Source organism: Somniosus microcephalus, chromosome 23, assembly GCF_052327205.1.
Source record: "Somniosus microcephalus isolate GS21.2 chromosome 23, FLI_Smic_1.0, whole genome shotgun sequence".
Lineage (NCBI taxonomy): Eukaryota > Metazoa > Chordata > Chondrichthyes > Squaliformes > Somniosidae > Somniosus > Somniosus microcephalus.
Window position 1 is genome coordinate 62,794,214 of NC_141009.1, and position 16,084 is coordinate 62,810,297.

Here is a 16,084-nt window from a genome sequence, read left to right on the forward strand (position 1 = left end):
TGTCGGAGGGGAGGGTAGCTCCTGGGACCAGCGGCCTGCAGAAACGCGGGGGGGGGGGGTGGAAGCTCAGCGGCCTTCTCCCCAGAGGGGGGAAGGGTCGGAGGGGAGTCCAATTGCTGGGCCCAGCGGCGTCCAGCAACGCAGGAAGGGTCGGCCAGCTCGGCGGCCTTCTCCCCAGAGGGAGAGTCCGGCCTCCAGTCCGGAGACGGCCAACGCCGAGGAGATGCGCCGCCTCGAGGACTTGTCCGCGGACTCAGAGCGCCGGCACACGGAGCTCATGGGGGTAGTGGCACGGTTGCCTGAGGCCATCGAGTCCCTGTCTCGGAGTGTGACCGAGTTCGGGGCCTCACAGGCCACCAGTCGGGCGGAATTCGGGGCAGCTCAGGCAGCGAGTGGCCAGGTGATCAGTGGTGCCGTGCAGTCACTGGGTGCTCTAATGGGTCACTGAACAGGTCAACACGGGCACTCACTGCTGCCACACTCGCTGTGTCAGCCAGGCATCGCCAGGGCACCCGGCGTGCTGCAGCAGCACAGCGGTCTGTCCCTCGGCAGATTGGTGCGCATGCTGCAGTGCTGGCCCGGCCGAGTGCCAGTGTCTCAGGCGACCAGCGAGCGCCTGCCATCTGCCAGCTTGCCCCTATTCCTCCAGCCGCCACTGCCACTCCCCCAGTGGAGCTGCCAGGAGCTGCTGCAGTGACTGATGCTGGCCAGCCACAGCTGCAGCATTCACCAGCCGGCCCCTCGACGGCCAGACCTCGTCTAGGCCGACCCCCAAGGGCATCTGTCGTCACGACATGTGCCCCTCAGGAGCCTGCCCCCAGCCTTGCAGCAGCCAATGGCCTCACTTTGAGGAGGAGCAGCAGGGCGTGCAGGGGCCGCCAAAGTTTGCAGAAGGCATCGCCCTCGCGGGCCACTAAGTAGAGGGTGTGTTCAAATGTTGTGTTTTCTGGAATGTGTGTTTTGTGAAGGCCGAGGATGAAGGCCATTTTTGTTTACATCTTTTGTTAATGCTCCCCAGGTTGTGGGAGTGAGTCATGTGTGTGAGTGTTTTTTGGGGGTTTCGTCTGTTTTTGGTTTTCATGTGGGAAGGGCCCTGAGTTTGTACAATAAACCATTTTATTTATTCACATTGTCCATGTTTGATCTTTGAAGTGTTTGTTGCCTTAACCGGCTGACGGCTTGCGGAGCGGCTGCAATCATGTTCTTTCATTGGCACAAGCCATTCCCTGACAGGGGGCCTAGAAGTGACGGTCAAAAAGCCGCCGACGGGCGGCCCTTGGACCTTCTGCCTCCCTCCTGGGCTAGTACTCCTCGTCCTCCTCCTCCTCCTGCTCCTCCTCCTGAGGTGCTGGTCCAACGTGAGGTGGCAGTGCCTGAGTCCTGCGGATAGCCAGGTTGTGCAGCATGCAGCAAACAACGACGAATTGGGAGACTCGCTCCTGCGAATACTGGAGGGCTCCCCCGGAGCGATCCAGACAGCGGAACCGTTGCTTGAGGACGCCGATTGTTTGTTCTATGATGTTCCTAGTCGCTTGATGGCTCTCGTTGTATGCCTCTTCAGCAGGGGTCGTGGGCGCGCGGAGCGGGGTCATGAGCCAGGTACACAAAGGATAGCCTTTGTCCCCGATAAGCCATCCTCTTGGGTGAGGCTGTGCCTGGAACATGTCAGCCACAGTTGTCTGTCGCAGGATAAAGGCATCGTGGCTGCTGCCTGGAAAGCGGGCATTGACAGCTAGGATGCGCTGCCTGTGGTCACACACCAGCTGTACGTTGAGGGAATGGTAGCCCTTCCGGTTGCGGTAATCCTCGGCATGCTCCAGAGGTGCCCGCAAAGCCACATGCGTGCAGTCAATGGCGCCCTGCACCATGGGGAAGCCCGCTATTCTTGCAAATCCCACTGCACGCTGCTGCTACTTCTCCAGGGTCATGGGGAAGGAGATGAATTGACGTCTCCTTCTGAAAAGGGCATTGGTCACCTGGCGGATGCAGCAATGCACGGCGAACTGGGAGATGTTAGCGATGTCCCCAGCAGCGGATTGGAAGGAGCCGGTGGCATAGAAGTTGAGAGCCACCGTCACCTTCACTGCCACCGACAGAGACGTCCTGCGCATCAGCTGTGGACGCAGATCTCTGTGCAGCAGCTGGCAGATGTCTGCAACCACCTCCCTTCTGAATCGCAGCCTCCTAACACACTGCGCGGCAGACATGGTCAGATAGGAGGACTGCTGGCGGTATACCCTGGGTGGGTAAGGCCTCACTTGGCGACGCCTGTTGCCCCCTCTGCGTCTAGCCAGGGCTGCCACTCTCTCACGGCGTCTGTAAGCCCTTCCGGCATAAGGCTGAAACTCAGCGTTGGCACCCAATGCAGCCCCCATTATATGCTGGCAAACACTGAGATCTCAATGAAGGTAAAGATAATTGCTAAGCTCTGGCCTGAGCCAAAAATACCTGTCCTAGTGTTGGGCCAAAGCAGTAAGCTCTCCTCCTTGGTCTCTCTCCAAAAAACCGTTGCACAAGAGTGAATGCTGCAAAATGGCTGGCCTTTATAGTGCAGGGTAAGTGCCCTTTAATTTGCGCTCCCCGCAGCCCGCCTCGGCTGTGTACCGTTCCACTTCACAGTCATTAGGGCCGCCCGGCGCACAATGGGGCGGCGCGAGTGAAGTTCCGGTTCCGGGCGCACAAAGGGCGTTGCACGACGAAATGACGTCATGATCTGCGCGCGCAGCAGGGCGCGCGCTAAGACTTTGCGCCGGCGCTAAATGCCTACTGAAGTTGGGGCGAGGCGCAGATCGCGCTGCGCCCGGGCGCTAAGCACCTAGCGCTCGAGACCTACTCCTAAGGCGCTAACGGCTGGCGCGCCCAACTGAATTTCTAGGCCAGTAAGTTTTATACCTCACTTCTGCACCAGGCCTTTCCTCCAGATATGTTATGTCTCCTGCTCCTGCTGGTGGAAAGAGCCGCTCCATCATGATAATAAAGCTATGGACCGTGTAGCAGACCGCTATAAATCTGGGTACCTGCTCAGGCTTGGAATGAAAAGCTCCTCCTGAATGGTCCAGGGAGTGGGCGCATTGCTTGAACACGCCAACTGTCTGCTCAATTACGTTTTTGGTCGCAACATGGCTCTCGTAGGCCAGCTCTGCATCTGTTCTCGTTCCTGACAGGAGTCCTGAGCCAAGTCTGAAGGGAATATCCCTTGTCACCCAGTAGCCAGCATGTAACCTGATGGCCTGGTTGGAACAAAGATGGCACAGAAGACTGACGCAGAATAAATGAATCAGGATTGCTGCCAGGAAACTGGGTACAGACCTACATGATATGCTGCCTGTGGTCGTAAGCAAGCTGGTTGTTGCAAGTGGAATCTCTTTCTATTCAGAAAGATGCCAGGCTGGTGATGGGGAGCACGCCAGGCAATGTGAGTGCAATCGATGGGACCTTGCACCCTGGGGAAGCCTGCAATATGGGCAAAGATTAGTGCCATGAATTTCTGGGCGAGATTATCATATGATGAGCCAGGCACTGACAAAAGGATCCTATAACAAGTGTAGGACCCTAATTTGAATCGATTAAAATAATGCTGGCATGTGCCCTGGATACCTAGGGAGCAGCCTGATCCAATATGGCAGGCAGCACACTTCTAGTATGCAATAAGCACTCGCCCACCATATTGGATACTAAGGCCACGATTTTACCGGCGCTCAGAGGGTGGGTTTGGAGGCGGATCATAGGTTAAATTTGTTTTGATTGACAGCGGGTTCCGATCCTGCCGTCAACCCGCCTCCAAACAGCTTTCCCAAGTATCGGATCCCCAATTTGCGAATGGACCCGACACCTAGCAGCAGGAAGTGGATTAAAGGCAATTACCTGTCTATTAGCAAGTACTTGCCAGTAGTTTACAGCCTGTTTTGGGATTTTGCCGCTTCTGGCTCAGGTTTTCCGACGTCCGGACATAACGCCAGGCAAGTGTGGCGTGTTGTGAGTCTGCTGTAATGTTTGTGGAATGATAACTGCAGAAGTGGTGTGAAGGATCCACTGTTGCACATGGTGAGTTTCAGTGCAAAGAAAATGTTGGGCACTGTATTTTTAATACATTTACAGATTTCTTTAGCTTACAAGTTTTTAAATCCATGTCCAGTGCCACCTCATTGGGAGAACCTCTCTCACCAGTGACAGATTGCTTCTGTCACCTCATCTATTCCAACCTATGGAGGGAGTCATTGGATAGCCTGGGTGCAAGAGGTCACCTTTGTGCAGTGATTGTCAGTGTTTTCAGCACCTCAGTGCTGTCAAACACTGAGAAATCAACTGTCAAAATAAAATTGTGCGTGGTCCCTTTAAGGAAACCAGCAGATGACACGTCATCAAATGATGTCATCAGACCGGCTTCCTGTTAATTGGCCAGCAAACCTGCAGGGCGGGCTTATCAAGGTCAAGCAAGGCAAAATCACGTCTGTGGAGTGGAAGCAGCTGGGGGCGGGACTGGAAGCTGGAAACCACCTGACCCCGCACTCAACCCGCCTCCATTAATAAAATCGCGGCCTAAGACTCCCATTTGTGCCTGAAAAACCGGCATGGTGCTGTCAAATTTCTAGATCTTTGAGTGTTGATGAAAAAGTTATGTATGTATTATATTTTTTAGATTACCCTGTTATTGTAAATAGATCTTCATGATTTGATACAGGAAACTTTGTGCTATCCGGAAGTTGAATGTCCGGCAACTTTGATTTAATGGCAGAAATCAGCAGCCGTTTTGGTTAGGTGTTTTTTTTTCTCCTAGCATTCTTTTCACAGGCAGGCTCTGGAAAGCGTCTTTGTCGCTTAGCAACAGCTTCAGAGACGCTTCCAAGCTACTGGGCCGAGTGTTTACAAGCTGTTGCTGAGCAACAGTGTTTGTGGTCAGACACGGCAGGCTCTAGAAAGCGTCTCTGTATCTTAGCAACAGCTTCAGAGATGCTTCCAAGCCACGGGCCGAGTGTTTACAAGCTGTTGCTGAGCAACAGTGTTTGTGGTCAGACACTGCGATGAAAAGCTCCTATCTGATAACATTGACGCTGGCCTATCCAGAGCTTTTAAAAAAACGGCAGTAGCTCGGTCCCATGGGTGCCGGATAGCACAAAGTTTCCTGTATATATTAATGACCTGGACTTGGGCAGACACGCGACAGATGAAATTTAACGCAGAAAAGTGCGAAGTGATACATTTTGGTAGGAAGAACGAGGAGAGGCAATATAAACTAAAGGGTACAATGTTAAAGGGGGTGCATGAACAGGGAAAACTGGGGGGTATATGTGCACAAATCGTAGAAGGTGACAGGGCAGGTTGAGAAAGCGGTTAAAAAAGCATAAGGGATTCTGGGCTTCATAACTAGAGGCATAGCGTACAAAAGCAAGGAAGTTATGATGAACCTTTATAAAACACTGGTTTGGCCTCAACTGGAGTATTGTGTCCAATTCTGTGCACTGCACTTTAGGTGCAGAAAAGATTTACGAGAATGATTCCAGGGATAAGGGACTTTAGTTACATGGATAGACTAGAGAAGCTGGGGTTGTTCTCCTTAGAGCAGAGAAGGTTGAGAGGAGAGGTGTTCAAAATCATGAGGGATCTAGACAGAGTAGATAGAGAGAAACTGTTCCCAAAGGCGGAAGGGTCGAGAACCAGAAGACACAGATTTAAGGTGATTGGCAAAAGAACCAAAGGCGACATGAGGAAAAACTTTTACGCAGCGCGTGGTTAGGATCTGGAATGCACTGCCTGAAAGGGTGGTGGAGGCAGATTCAATCATGGCTTTCGAAAGGGAATTGGATAAGTACCTGAAGGAAAAAAATTGCAGGGCTACGGAGAACGGGCGGAGATTGGGACCAGCTGAAATGCTCTTGCAGAGAGCCGGCATGGGCCCAATGGCTTCTTTCTGTGCTGTAACCATTCTATGATTCTAATATGAACCATACATTAATCAGATATAGGGTGCCAGGTAATTTTGCATAATGCTCATTATAGAATCAATTACACAGGCTATATGCTTGTAATAGACAAAACGCAAAATAATGGGGCCATATTTTGCGACCCCGATGGGTGCGCACGCGTCCATAGGGGCTGAACAATTCCGGGTTTAGGCATGCGAAGTGCATGCGCGAAAACCCGGAACTTGCAATCTGTCGAGATCCGCATCCCCAGGAAAAGGGCCTCCACGGGTGGAGATTGGCGCTATTTGCCCTTGAAATTCTTTAGCCTGGTAAAAGCAGGCAACAGCATAAGAGTTTTAAAAAAATAAAATGTTATCACTCATTTAGACATTAAAAACCCTGTCCAATAAGGTAAGCTTATTTTACCTCCGTTAAAACATACAATTTTTGTTTAAAATATTTAATTAAATGGCATTTTAATTCATTTTATGTAAATATGTAATTTCTTTAATTTTATGTGTTCATGTATTTTTTAAGTGATCCCCATTCATACTTATGGGAGTTCCGTACGTACAGAACTCCCATAAGTATGAATGGGGATTCCCTTCTTTTATTGGTTAGACCAATCCACGTGATCCCAGGGGTGCTTGTGAACCATATGCACCCCAGGGATACGTGGGCATCTGCCCGCGAGTACCTGGAGAGGCCCAGGAGCGCGAGTCTCCGTACCTCCCGGACCACCAGGTAAATTCATGGATTTTTTACAGGTTGGAGGCATCCACCCGGGGGAAGCCTCCGACAGCAAATTTTGGACCATTGTTTTCCTGCCCTGTTTTGTTCTGTATTGTTTTTGTCTTTTAGGTCTTTCAGTCCTGGATTTTTTGAAGAAAGGATTTTTGACGGGAATGATAATGTAATTAGCTGCCTGCAAACCTATAGGTTAGTGCTCTACTGCTGGACTACATTGCAGAATATTTTCAGACCAATCTCGGCACCTGAAGTGTGCTTTCAAAATCCCAATAGTCTGCTCTATGGTGCCTTGTTATAGCAGTGTGCAGAAGGTATCCTGGGAAGGTGCTAAGGTGTTAAGTGTAACCGGTTTTTGCGGTGGCCAATTTCCTATGGCCCCTGCCGCAATCGGCAATTATTGTAAGTGGTTATGCCCCGCCCGTAGCGAGCACGCAAACCCCTTACTACAAGTTCTGGACAATAAGGATTACTGAGGACAGATTTGAACACGGACAGCGTTTTCGGGCTCACCCGTACAGTGTTTATTAAGGTTGACAAAACCACTCCACTCGTATACAGTACGAGTGGTGTGAACACAACAGTACAGTTTAAAACAGTTTAAAACACTACAACCCTGACTTGTGCTGACTTACCACGGCCAAAAAACACCCTCCTGTGAACTAAACTATCACGGGACCCTTCCAACTCTAAACCCCCTCTGGTTTGGTAGGAACATACAGGCACCCCCTCACACAGCTAAGTGATCTTGTGGGTGTGTAGGCTTGGCAATGCTCACCTAGATTGCCCTTGATCTTGCTTGTAGCTCCATTCCCACTCGGACCTCACCGTCCTTGGCCTCTTGTATTGTTCCACGGATGCTCAACGTAAACTCGAGGAACAGCACCTCATCTTCCGATTAGGCACTCTGCAGCCTTCCGGACTCAATATCGAGTTCAACAATTTCAGAACATAAGCTCGGCCCCTATTTCATTTTTTCTTGTAATTTTTCCACTCCTTTCCCCCCCCTCCCCTTTCCTTTTGTTTCTCTCTCACACCTGGCAGCTATCTCTTGCCCTGCCAGTACACTTTACACCTAATCTCAGCCTATTACCATCTCGTCTAGCTTCTAATCTCTTTTACTTCTTTTGTTTCTTTTATTCTTTTGTCCGATCGCAGCCCTGCCTTCGATCTAGTTTCTTTTCTTTCCAGTTTTGAAGAATGGTTTGACCCGAAACGTCAACTCAAATTTCTCTCCACGGATGTTGCCTGACCTGCTGAGTTTTTCCAGCATTTTCTGTTGTTATTTTGAATGGTTTAGATCTCATTTCGATCTCCCAGCCGATTAACTTAACGAGCTCATCTTCTCCAGAAACAATGAGTCGCCAGTCTCGTTATTCATGACTTGGGAGTGGGCCTCTCGGGCCATTGTTCCCAAGGACAGTTCGTTACCATACGAATGCAACCTGGTTACGTCAGCCACCTTCAGCTTGAGTGGTTTTCCACTGCTTCCCCCCAAACAGCCTGTCCAGTTTTTAAAAAGGGTATATGTTCATAATCTAAAAAAATCCATGGAGTCTGTGCCGACTGCTACATAAGCTTACCTTGATCTCTCAGGATCCATCCAGAGCACCCTGGAGTGGTGGACTAAAAAAAGATTTGCATTTATATAGCGTCTTTCCTGACCACCGGACGTTTCAAAGCGTTTTACAGCCAATGAAATAGAGTTACTGTTGTAATGTGGGAAATACGGGCAGCCAATTTACGCACAGCAAGCTTCCATGCAATGTGAAAATGACCAGATAATCTGTTTTTGTTATGTTAGTTGAGGGAGAAATATTGGTCAGGACACCAGGGATAACTACCTTACTCTTCTTTGAAATAGTGCCATGGGATCTTTTATGTCCACCTGAGAGAGCAGACAGGGCCTCGGTTTAATATCTCATCCGAAAGACGGCACCTCTGACAGTGCAGCAACCCCTCAGCACTGTACAGGAGTGTCAACCTAAATTTATGTGCGCAAGTTCCATGGAGTAGGAATTGAACCTACAACCTTCTGACTCAGAGGCGAGTGTGTTACCAACTGAGCCACAGCTGACACTTGGGGCTGGATTTTATCAGTGGGAAGCTTTTGGAGGCGGGACTGCTGCTTTCTGGCTTTCAATCCCACCTCCATCAGCTTCTGGCCAACCAGCGGGACTTTCCCCTGATTGACCTTGTTAAGCCCGCTCAGCAGGCCAATTAAGGGGAAGTCAGTGACAGAGTATGACGTGCCATCTGTCAAGATTTTTTGAAAGAAGAAATGTCAGCATTTGACAGCTCTGTGAAGCTGTCAAACACTAACATTCTGTGTAATTTGATGAGTCCTTGTGTTTAGGACTCATCAAACCTTTCAACTTTGCCGAAATCACCTGGCTGTTGGATCGGAGGATCCAACAGCCAGTCTGTGATATCTACAATGGAGATGTCGGGACTCCGGCTCCACAGCAGCTGAAGGATGTAGGCAGAAACAAAGGCAAGTGAAAATTTTCCAACACTTTACACTCACCTTACATACCACTCCACACTTGCACCCATCACCCACCTCTACGTCGCACTTTCCGGCCCCTCCGACCCCCGCAGACCTCCTACTCACCTCCTACACCCCGGCGGGGTTCCCCGAGGTCGGGAAGCCTGCACATCGAAATGAAAAATGGGGATAATCCTATTTTCTGCCTGTTAACTACCTGTTAACAGGCACTTAATAGGCTTTAATCCCTTTCCCGCCTCGAGGAAACGGGACCCGGGGCAGGACGGCTTCCCGCCTCCTGGCAAGAGGGCATGGGGGTGGGCTTGCCACCCGCCCCCAAATTCTGCAACTTAACCGGCAGTCCCGCCTCCATACCCGTCTCCTCGGGGCTGACAAAATCCAGCCCTTAAAGTCAATATATTGTGGTAGCTCCCAGGAAAGTGAGCATTTACTTGCATGATGCAGGTTTGCTGGTCACAGGTAAGCTAAATTTTGAGAATGTTAAATCTTTTCCAGTTGGCATAAATCATGGGATTGGTGAAAGGAGGACAACATGGGCACAGTCTATATGGCTCCTTGGGCATTGGGGAATCATGCTACTCTATATTGAGTAGTCAGGCTGTTGTGGGTTGTCTGTGTGGAATCTGATGAATTGGATGGTGAGCAGACAATCTATCTGTAATTTGCTGTTTACATCAGTGCTGATGGGTGAATCTTTCTGATATTCGCGATGGTAACCTGGAATGACCCATGTCAGAACAGTGGGATCGGTACCCTGACAAGAATATTTATCAAGGGCACTAGACAAATTCTTAGCACCCTTACCTTAACTCCTCATCCAGGAACAATCTGGATTTTACTGCCCAGTGTATTCCTAGAAGTAAATTATGCCTAAATTTGGTTTCAGAACTGTCTTCAATCAACAAGTTCAGACTAATTTAACACTTACACTACCAACCTCCCATTAGGATATACACAAGCTACTAAGTGAACTCTTTGTTGACATATCATCAAAGAAAAAGCCAGACTATTAAGATGTGAACTGACATTTCTTTATGAACCTCAGAATCATATTCAGCAGCATTTACATTTAGACATTGGGGACAGCTTTTAACTTCGGCGGAGGCTGGAAACTGGTGGTATCAGATTGGCCGCCCATTATACAAGACAATAGAAGGGGACTTTGGGCGGGTGTGTAACGGTTGGCCAATCCGATACAACCAGTTTCTTGCCCCAGCCGAAGTTGAAACTCACCCCCATTAAGTCTGCATATTATTTAGTAGAAAGGGTTAACTAACAGAATGAATAACGGAGGTTACAAAGGTAGTTCAATTATGTCATGGTAATTCAGTGTTAACTGGTTCGCTGGTTATAACTTTACAGGTATCAATGTCTGAGATCATTAAATTGGCGAGGTTATTTTATGATTAGACTCCTTCTATAGTTGACATGCTAAAAGCATTGGACAACTAGTGTATTAAATAGATTAAAGTCTATGGGGGAGATTTTAACTGAGGGGCAAGGGAAACATCCAAGATCTGGAAGTGATGTAGAGAGCAGTCACAAGGCTGATCTCTTTTGTCAGACATCTGAATTCTTAGGAAAGATTAGAAAATCTCATACTCTTCAGCCTTGAAAGGAGGTAAATGAAAGGTGATCTTATAAAGGTATAGGATACAAAGTAGAATAGAGAAGGTTAATCGGTCGCACTACTTCAAGTTAAGCCATGACTATAGAACAAGGGCACATATTAGCAAAAAGGCAAGTTAAGAACTGAAGAGAGAAGGACTACTGAGAAACTTACACAGGATTACATAGGGTATACGGCACAGAAACAGGCCATTCGGCCTAACCAGTCCATGCCGGCGTTTATGCTCCACTCGAGCCTCCTCCCATCTTTCCTCATCTAAATCTATCAGCATATCCCTCTATTCCCTTCTCCCTCATATGCTTGTCTAGCCTCCCCTTAAATGCATCTATACTATTCGCTTCAACCACTCCCTGTGGTAGCGAGTTCCATATTCTCACCACTCTTTGGGTAAAGAAGTTTCTTCTGAATTCCCTATTTGATTTCTTGATGACTATCTTATATTGATAGCCTCTAGTTATGCTCTTCCCCACAAGTGGAAACATTCTCTCTGTAGCCACGCTATCAAAACCTTTCATAATTTTAAAGACCTCTATTAGGTCACCCCTCAGCCCTCTTTTTTCAACAGAAAAGAAACTCAGCCTGTTCATCCTTTCCTGATATGTATACCCTCGCATTTCTGGTATCATCCATGTAAATCTTCTCTGCACCCTCTCCAATGCCTCTATACCCTTTTTATAATATGGCGACCAGAACTGCACGCAGTAGGGTTGCAAAGGGGTGGAAAGTTTCCGGTAAATTTCCGGAAATTTTCCACGGGAAGTTTAGCTTGGGAATTTTGGGAATTTTGCCCAAAAAAGCACATGCTATTGTTTTTTTTGTATTTCTTTCTTTTTTTCCACAGGTCCTCTCTTAAAATTACTAACAGAAATGGAATCTTAATTATTAAGGAATTTCTTAATCAATATATGTTTATCTTCTTACTTGGCTTGTTTTAATAATTACAAGTTTTGTGTGTGACTGTGAACAAATGTGTCCTGATTGGTTGGATGAGTGGATGAGCAATTAGCTCCCTCTATTTGTAATATTTGCATATCGAATTGTGATTGGCCTGCAGGCATCTGTAAGACTGCTATAGTTTTTTTAAGATCCAGGTTAGGGGTCCTGAGGGAAGTCATTTTGTTTTTTGCTGATGTTGTGATGATGCAGTAAGTAAATCAGACTTTATACCAAATAAACCAGTTACTTGTTGAACTCTGTTGTCCTTCAATTTAAAATATACAAAATAATACACTATTGGTGATGTAGCGTCGTGTGTGTACAGGTCATGCTTCCATCACATGGAGCATCAGCAAAAATGTACTCACCCTGTTGCAATCGTGCTGATCGACCGCAGTTCGACACAGAGATGAATGCCCTTTATTTCTCTGCATAGAACAATGCCACATTTACCGTCGGATGTGTGGAAGCATTTTACCCCAGGCATTAAAGATGGAAAGACTGTGTACATGTGCAAACACTGTAGAAAGCCATATGTAAAGAATGCCACAAAGATGCAGCAGCATTTATCCAAATGCAACAACTTCACTCAAAGCTCATAGCAGTCAGCCCAGAGTTCCTCTGCTTCCATTCAAGAAGATGATGGTTCTCATTCAGCATCAGGCTCCTTATACATAGATACATAGAAGATAGGAGCAGGAGTAGGCCATTCGGCCCTTCGAGCCTGCTCCGCCATTCAATGAGATCATGGCTGATCATCCAAATTCAGTACCTGCCTTCTCCCCATATCCCTTGATCCCTTTAGCCTTAAGAAATATATCCAACTCTTTCTTGAATATACTTAATGAACTGGCCTCCACCGCCCTCTGTGGCAGAGAATTCCACAGGTTCACCACTCTCTGGGTGAAGAAATTGCTCCTCATTTCAGTCCTAAATGGCTTACCCCTTATGCTTAGACTATGACCCCTGGTTCTCCTGGCCCACTTGGAAGGTTCTTTGATACAATGGATAACCATAGCCAGAAGAATGCAGATGAGTGCCTTGCTGGAGCTGTATATGCAACAGGCTCACCCCTCATGCTCACAGCCAATGTGTACTGGAAGAGATTTTTCAATGTTATTCGCCCTGCATACTGTCCTCCCACCAGACATGCTTTGTCTACTTATTTGCTGGAGGCTGAGTATAACAGAGTCCAAGGAAAGCTCAAAGAAACGATAGCGATGGCAGACTGTGTTGCAGTTATCTCAGATGGGTGGTCAAATGTACGAGGGGAGGGCATCATAAACTACATCGTCTCCACTCCTCTCCCAGTGTTCTTCAAGAGCACAGACACGAAGGACAACAGACACACAGGCACATACATTGCTGATGAGCTGAAAGCGGTCACCAACAATCTTGGATCACAAAAGGTCTTTGCAGTAGTTACTGACAATGCTGCAAATATGAAGGCTGCTTGGGCTCAAGTGGAGGAGGCCTACCCTCACATTACGTTTATTGGGTGCGCAGCTCATGGGCTTAACCTGCTCCTCAAGGACATCATGGGTTTGAGAACCATGGAAGCACTGTACAAGAGAGCCAAGCAAGTTGTTAAGTATGTCAGGGGAAAACAGGTAGTTGCAGCAACCTACAACTCCAAGCAGATGACAAAGAACAAGAACACCACACTGAAGCTGCCCAACAACACTAGATGGGGTGGTGTCATAATGTACAACACCCTTCTGGAGGGTAAGGAGTCGCTGCAAGAAATGGCAATATCCCAGTCTGGGGATATGGAAACCACCATCAAGAAAATACTGCTGGATGATGTGTTTTGGGAGAGAGTGGTTAGCAGCCTTAAACTACTCTCACCAGTAGCATCTGCAATTGCTCAGATTGAAGGAGATGACGCTGTCTTGTCAGATGCTCTCAGGCTTTTTACTGATTTAAAAGAACAAATCAGCATTGCCCTACCCACATCCCTGCTGCTCAAAGCAGAGGAGAAGGCAATTGTTCAATTCATACAGATGCGTCAAGAATTTTGTGTCAAGCCGATTCATGCTGCAGCATACATGCTGGACCCAAAGCATGTTGGGAGACCAATACTTTCTGGAGAACAGATCAACAGTGCTTACAGTGTGATTTCTACCCTCTCACACCATCTCAATCTGGATGTGGGCAAAGTTCTGGGAAGTCTGGCAAAGTTCTCTACCAAGCAAGGTCTTTGGAATGGGGATGGGATATGGAAATCATGCAAGCATATCAGTGCACATACCTGGTGGAAGGGACTTTGTGCATCTGAGGCCCTGTCACCTATTGCATCGGTGATACTCCAAACCCCACCTTCATCAGCGGCCTCTGAACGAAACTGGTCACTTTTTGGGAATACGCATACAAAGGTGCGCAACAGGCTGACTAACAAGAGAGTGGAGAAACTGGTGGCTATCCGGGCGAACCTACAACTTATTGAGCCAGATACAGAAGTGTCCACCACACAGCTAGACACTGACACAGAGGAGGAAATGGACACGTCAGAGCCAGAGTCAGAGAATCAGGAGGAGCAATGAGGAGTAGAAGACTCAGAAGACTCATGAGTAGAAGACTCAAAGGGACAAAATAAGGACAAATTACAGGCTAAATAAGCTGACGCTCTTTTTATTTTATTTTAGATGGGTCTTTTTTGTGGGGGTTCAATAAAGTTCAAAATTATAACCTAAATAAAGTTTTGAAAGCCTGTTTTTATTTGTATGGAACAGTATGTCTATTTTGACGACAAAGATAATATAAGGGTCAGAGACAAAAACCATCAGTGTGCAAAAAAACTCAAAATTGCCATAAATTCCCGAAAATTCCCATGGAAAGTTTCCTCTTAAAAATTCCCAGAATTTTGCAACCCTAGCACGCAGTACTCTTAAGTGTGGTCTAGCCATGGTTCGATACAGGTTTAGCATAACTTCCCTACTTTTCAATTCTATCCCTCTAGAAATAAACCCTAGTGCTTGGTTTGCTTTTTTTATGGCCTTGCTAACCCGTGTCACAACTTTTAGTGATTTGTGTATTTGTACTCCGCGACCCCTTTGCTCCTCTACCCCACCCAGACTCGCACCCTCCAAGTAATAAGTAACCTCCTTATTCTTCCTACCAAAATGTAGTATCTCACATTTATCTGTGTTGAACTTCATTTGCCAATTATATGCCCATTCTGCAAGTTTATTAATGTCCTGTAATTTGTTGCAGTCCTCCTCAGCATTGACTATCTCCCCCAATTTGGTGTCGTCCGCAGATTTAGAAATTGTGCTTTTGATTCCAAAATCTAAGGCCATGAATTTAATTGTGCTGAGGGGGTGGGTTTGGAGGCGGGTCTACTGCGAAAATCGGAGAAATTGGGGCGGCCAGTTACCCTGGATGCAAACCCTCTCAGAGACTCCTGCACTTGTTCCTGGAGTTCCAACACCGCTCTTTTTCTGGATGGCCTCAGAGGCACAGCATCTGCATAGAAACATAAAAACATAGGAGCAGGAGTAGCCCATTCGGCCCTTCGAGCCTGCTCCGCCATTCAATATGATCATGGCTGATCCTCTATTTCAATATCATATTCCCGCTTTCTCCCCATATCCCCTTGACGCCTTTTGCATCTAGAAATCTATCTATCTCCTTCTTAAATATATTCAGTTACTTGGGCTCCACCTCTGAGTGAAGAAATTTCTTCTCATCTCAGTATTAAATGTCCTACCCCGTATCCTGAGACTGTGACCCCTCGTTCTAGATCCCCGAGCCTGGGGAAACATCCTCCCTGTATTCAGTCTGTCTAGCCCTGTCAGAATTTTATATGTTTCAATGAGATCCCCTCTCATTCTTCTAAACCCAAGTGAATTTAGGCCTAGTCGACCCAATCTCTCCTCATACAATAGTCCTGCCATCCCAGGAATCAGTCTGGTGAACCTTCACTGCACTCCCTCTATGGCAAGTATATCCTTTCTTAGGTAAGGAGACTAAAACTGCACACTGTACTCCAGGTGTGGTCTCACCATGGCCCTGTATAACTGCAGTAAGACATCCTTGCTCCTGTACTCAAATCCTCTTGCAATGAAGGCCAACATACCATTTGCCTTCCTAACTGCTTACTGCACCTGCATGTTTGCTTTCAGTGACTGGTGTACAAGGACACCCAGGTCCCTTTGTACATCATCATTTCCCAATCTATCACCATTTAAATAATATTCTGCCTTTCTGTTTTTGCTACCGAAGTGGATAACTTCACATTTATCCACGTTATACTGCATCTGCCATGTATTGCCCACTCACTCAACTTGTCTAAATCACCTTGAAGCCTCTTTGCATCCTCCTCACAACTCACAATCCCACCTAGTTTTGTGTCGTCAG

The 16,084-nt window shown here is 47.4% G+C and overlaps 1 protein-coding gene across 5 annotated transcripts in view; it reads left to right on the top strand.

Moving 5' to 3' along the window:
• Window positions 1–16,084, top strand: part of LOC147101904 (uncharacterized) — a 232,868-nt gene that overhangs the window by 62,996 nt on the left and 153,788 nt on the right. For all 5 annotated transcript variants that reach the window (XM_085965923.1, XM_085965924.1, XM_085965927.1 and 2 more), the window contains exon 5: window positions 6,765–6,842. In XM_085965923.1, coding sequence (XP_085822049.1) covers window positions 6,765–6,842 — 78 coding nt within the window. The remainder of the gene's footprint in view (window positions 1–6,764; window positions 6,843–16,084) is intronic.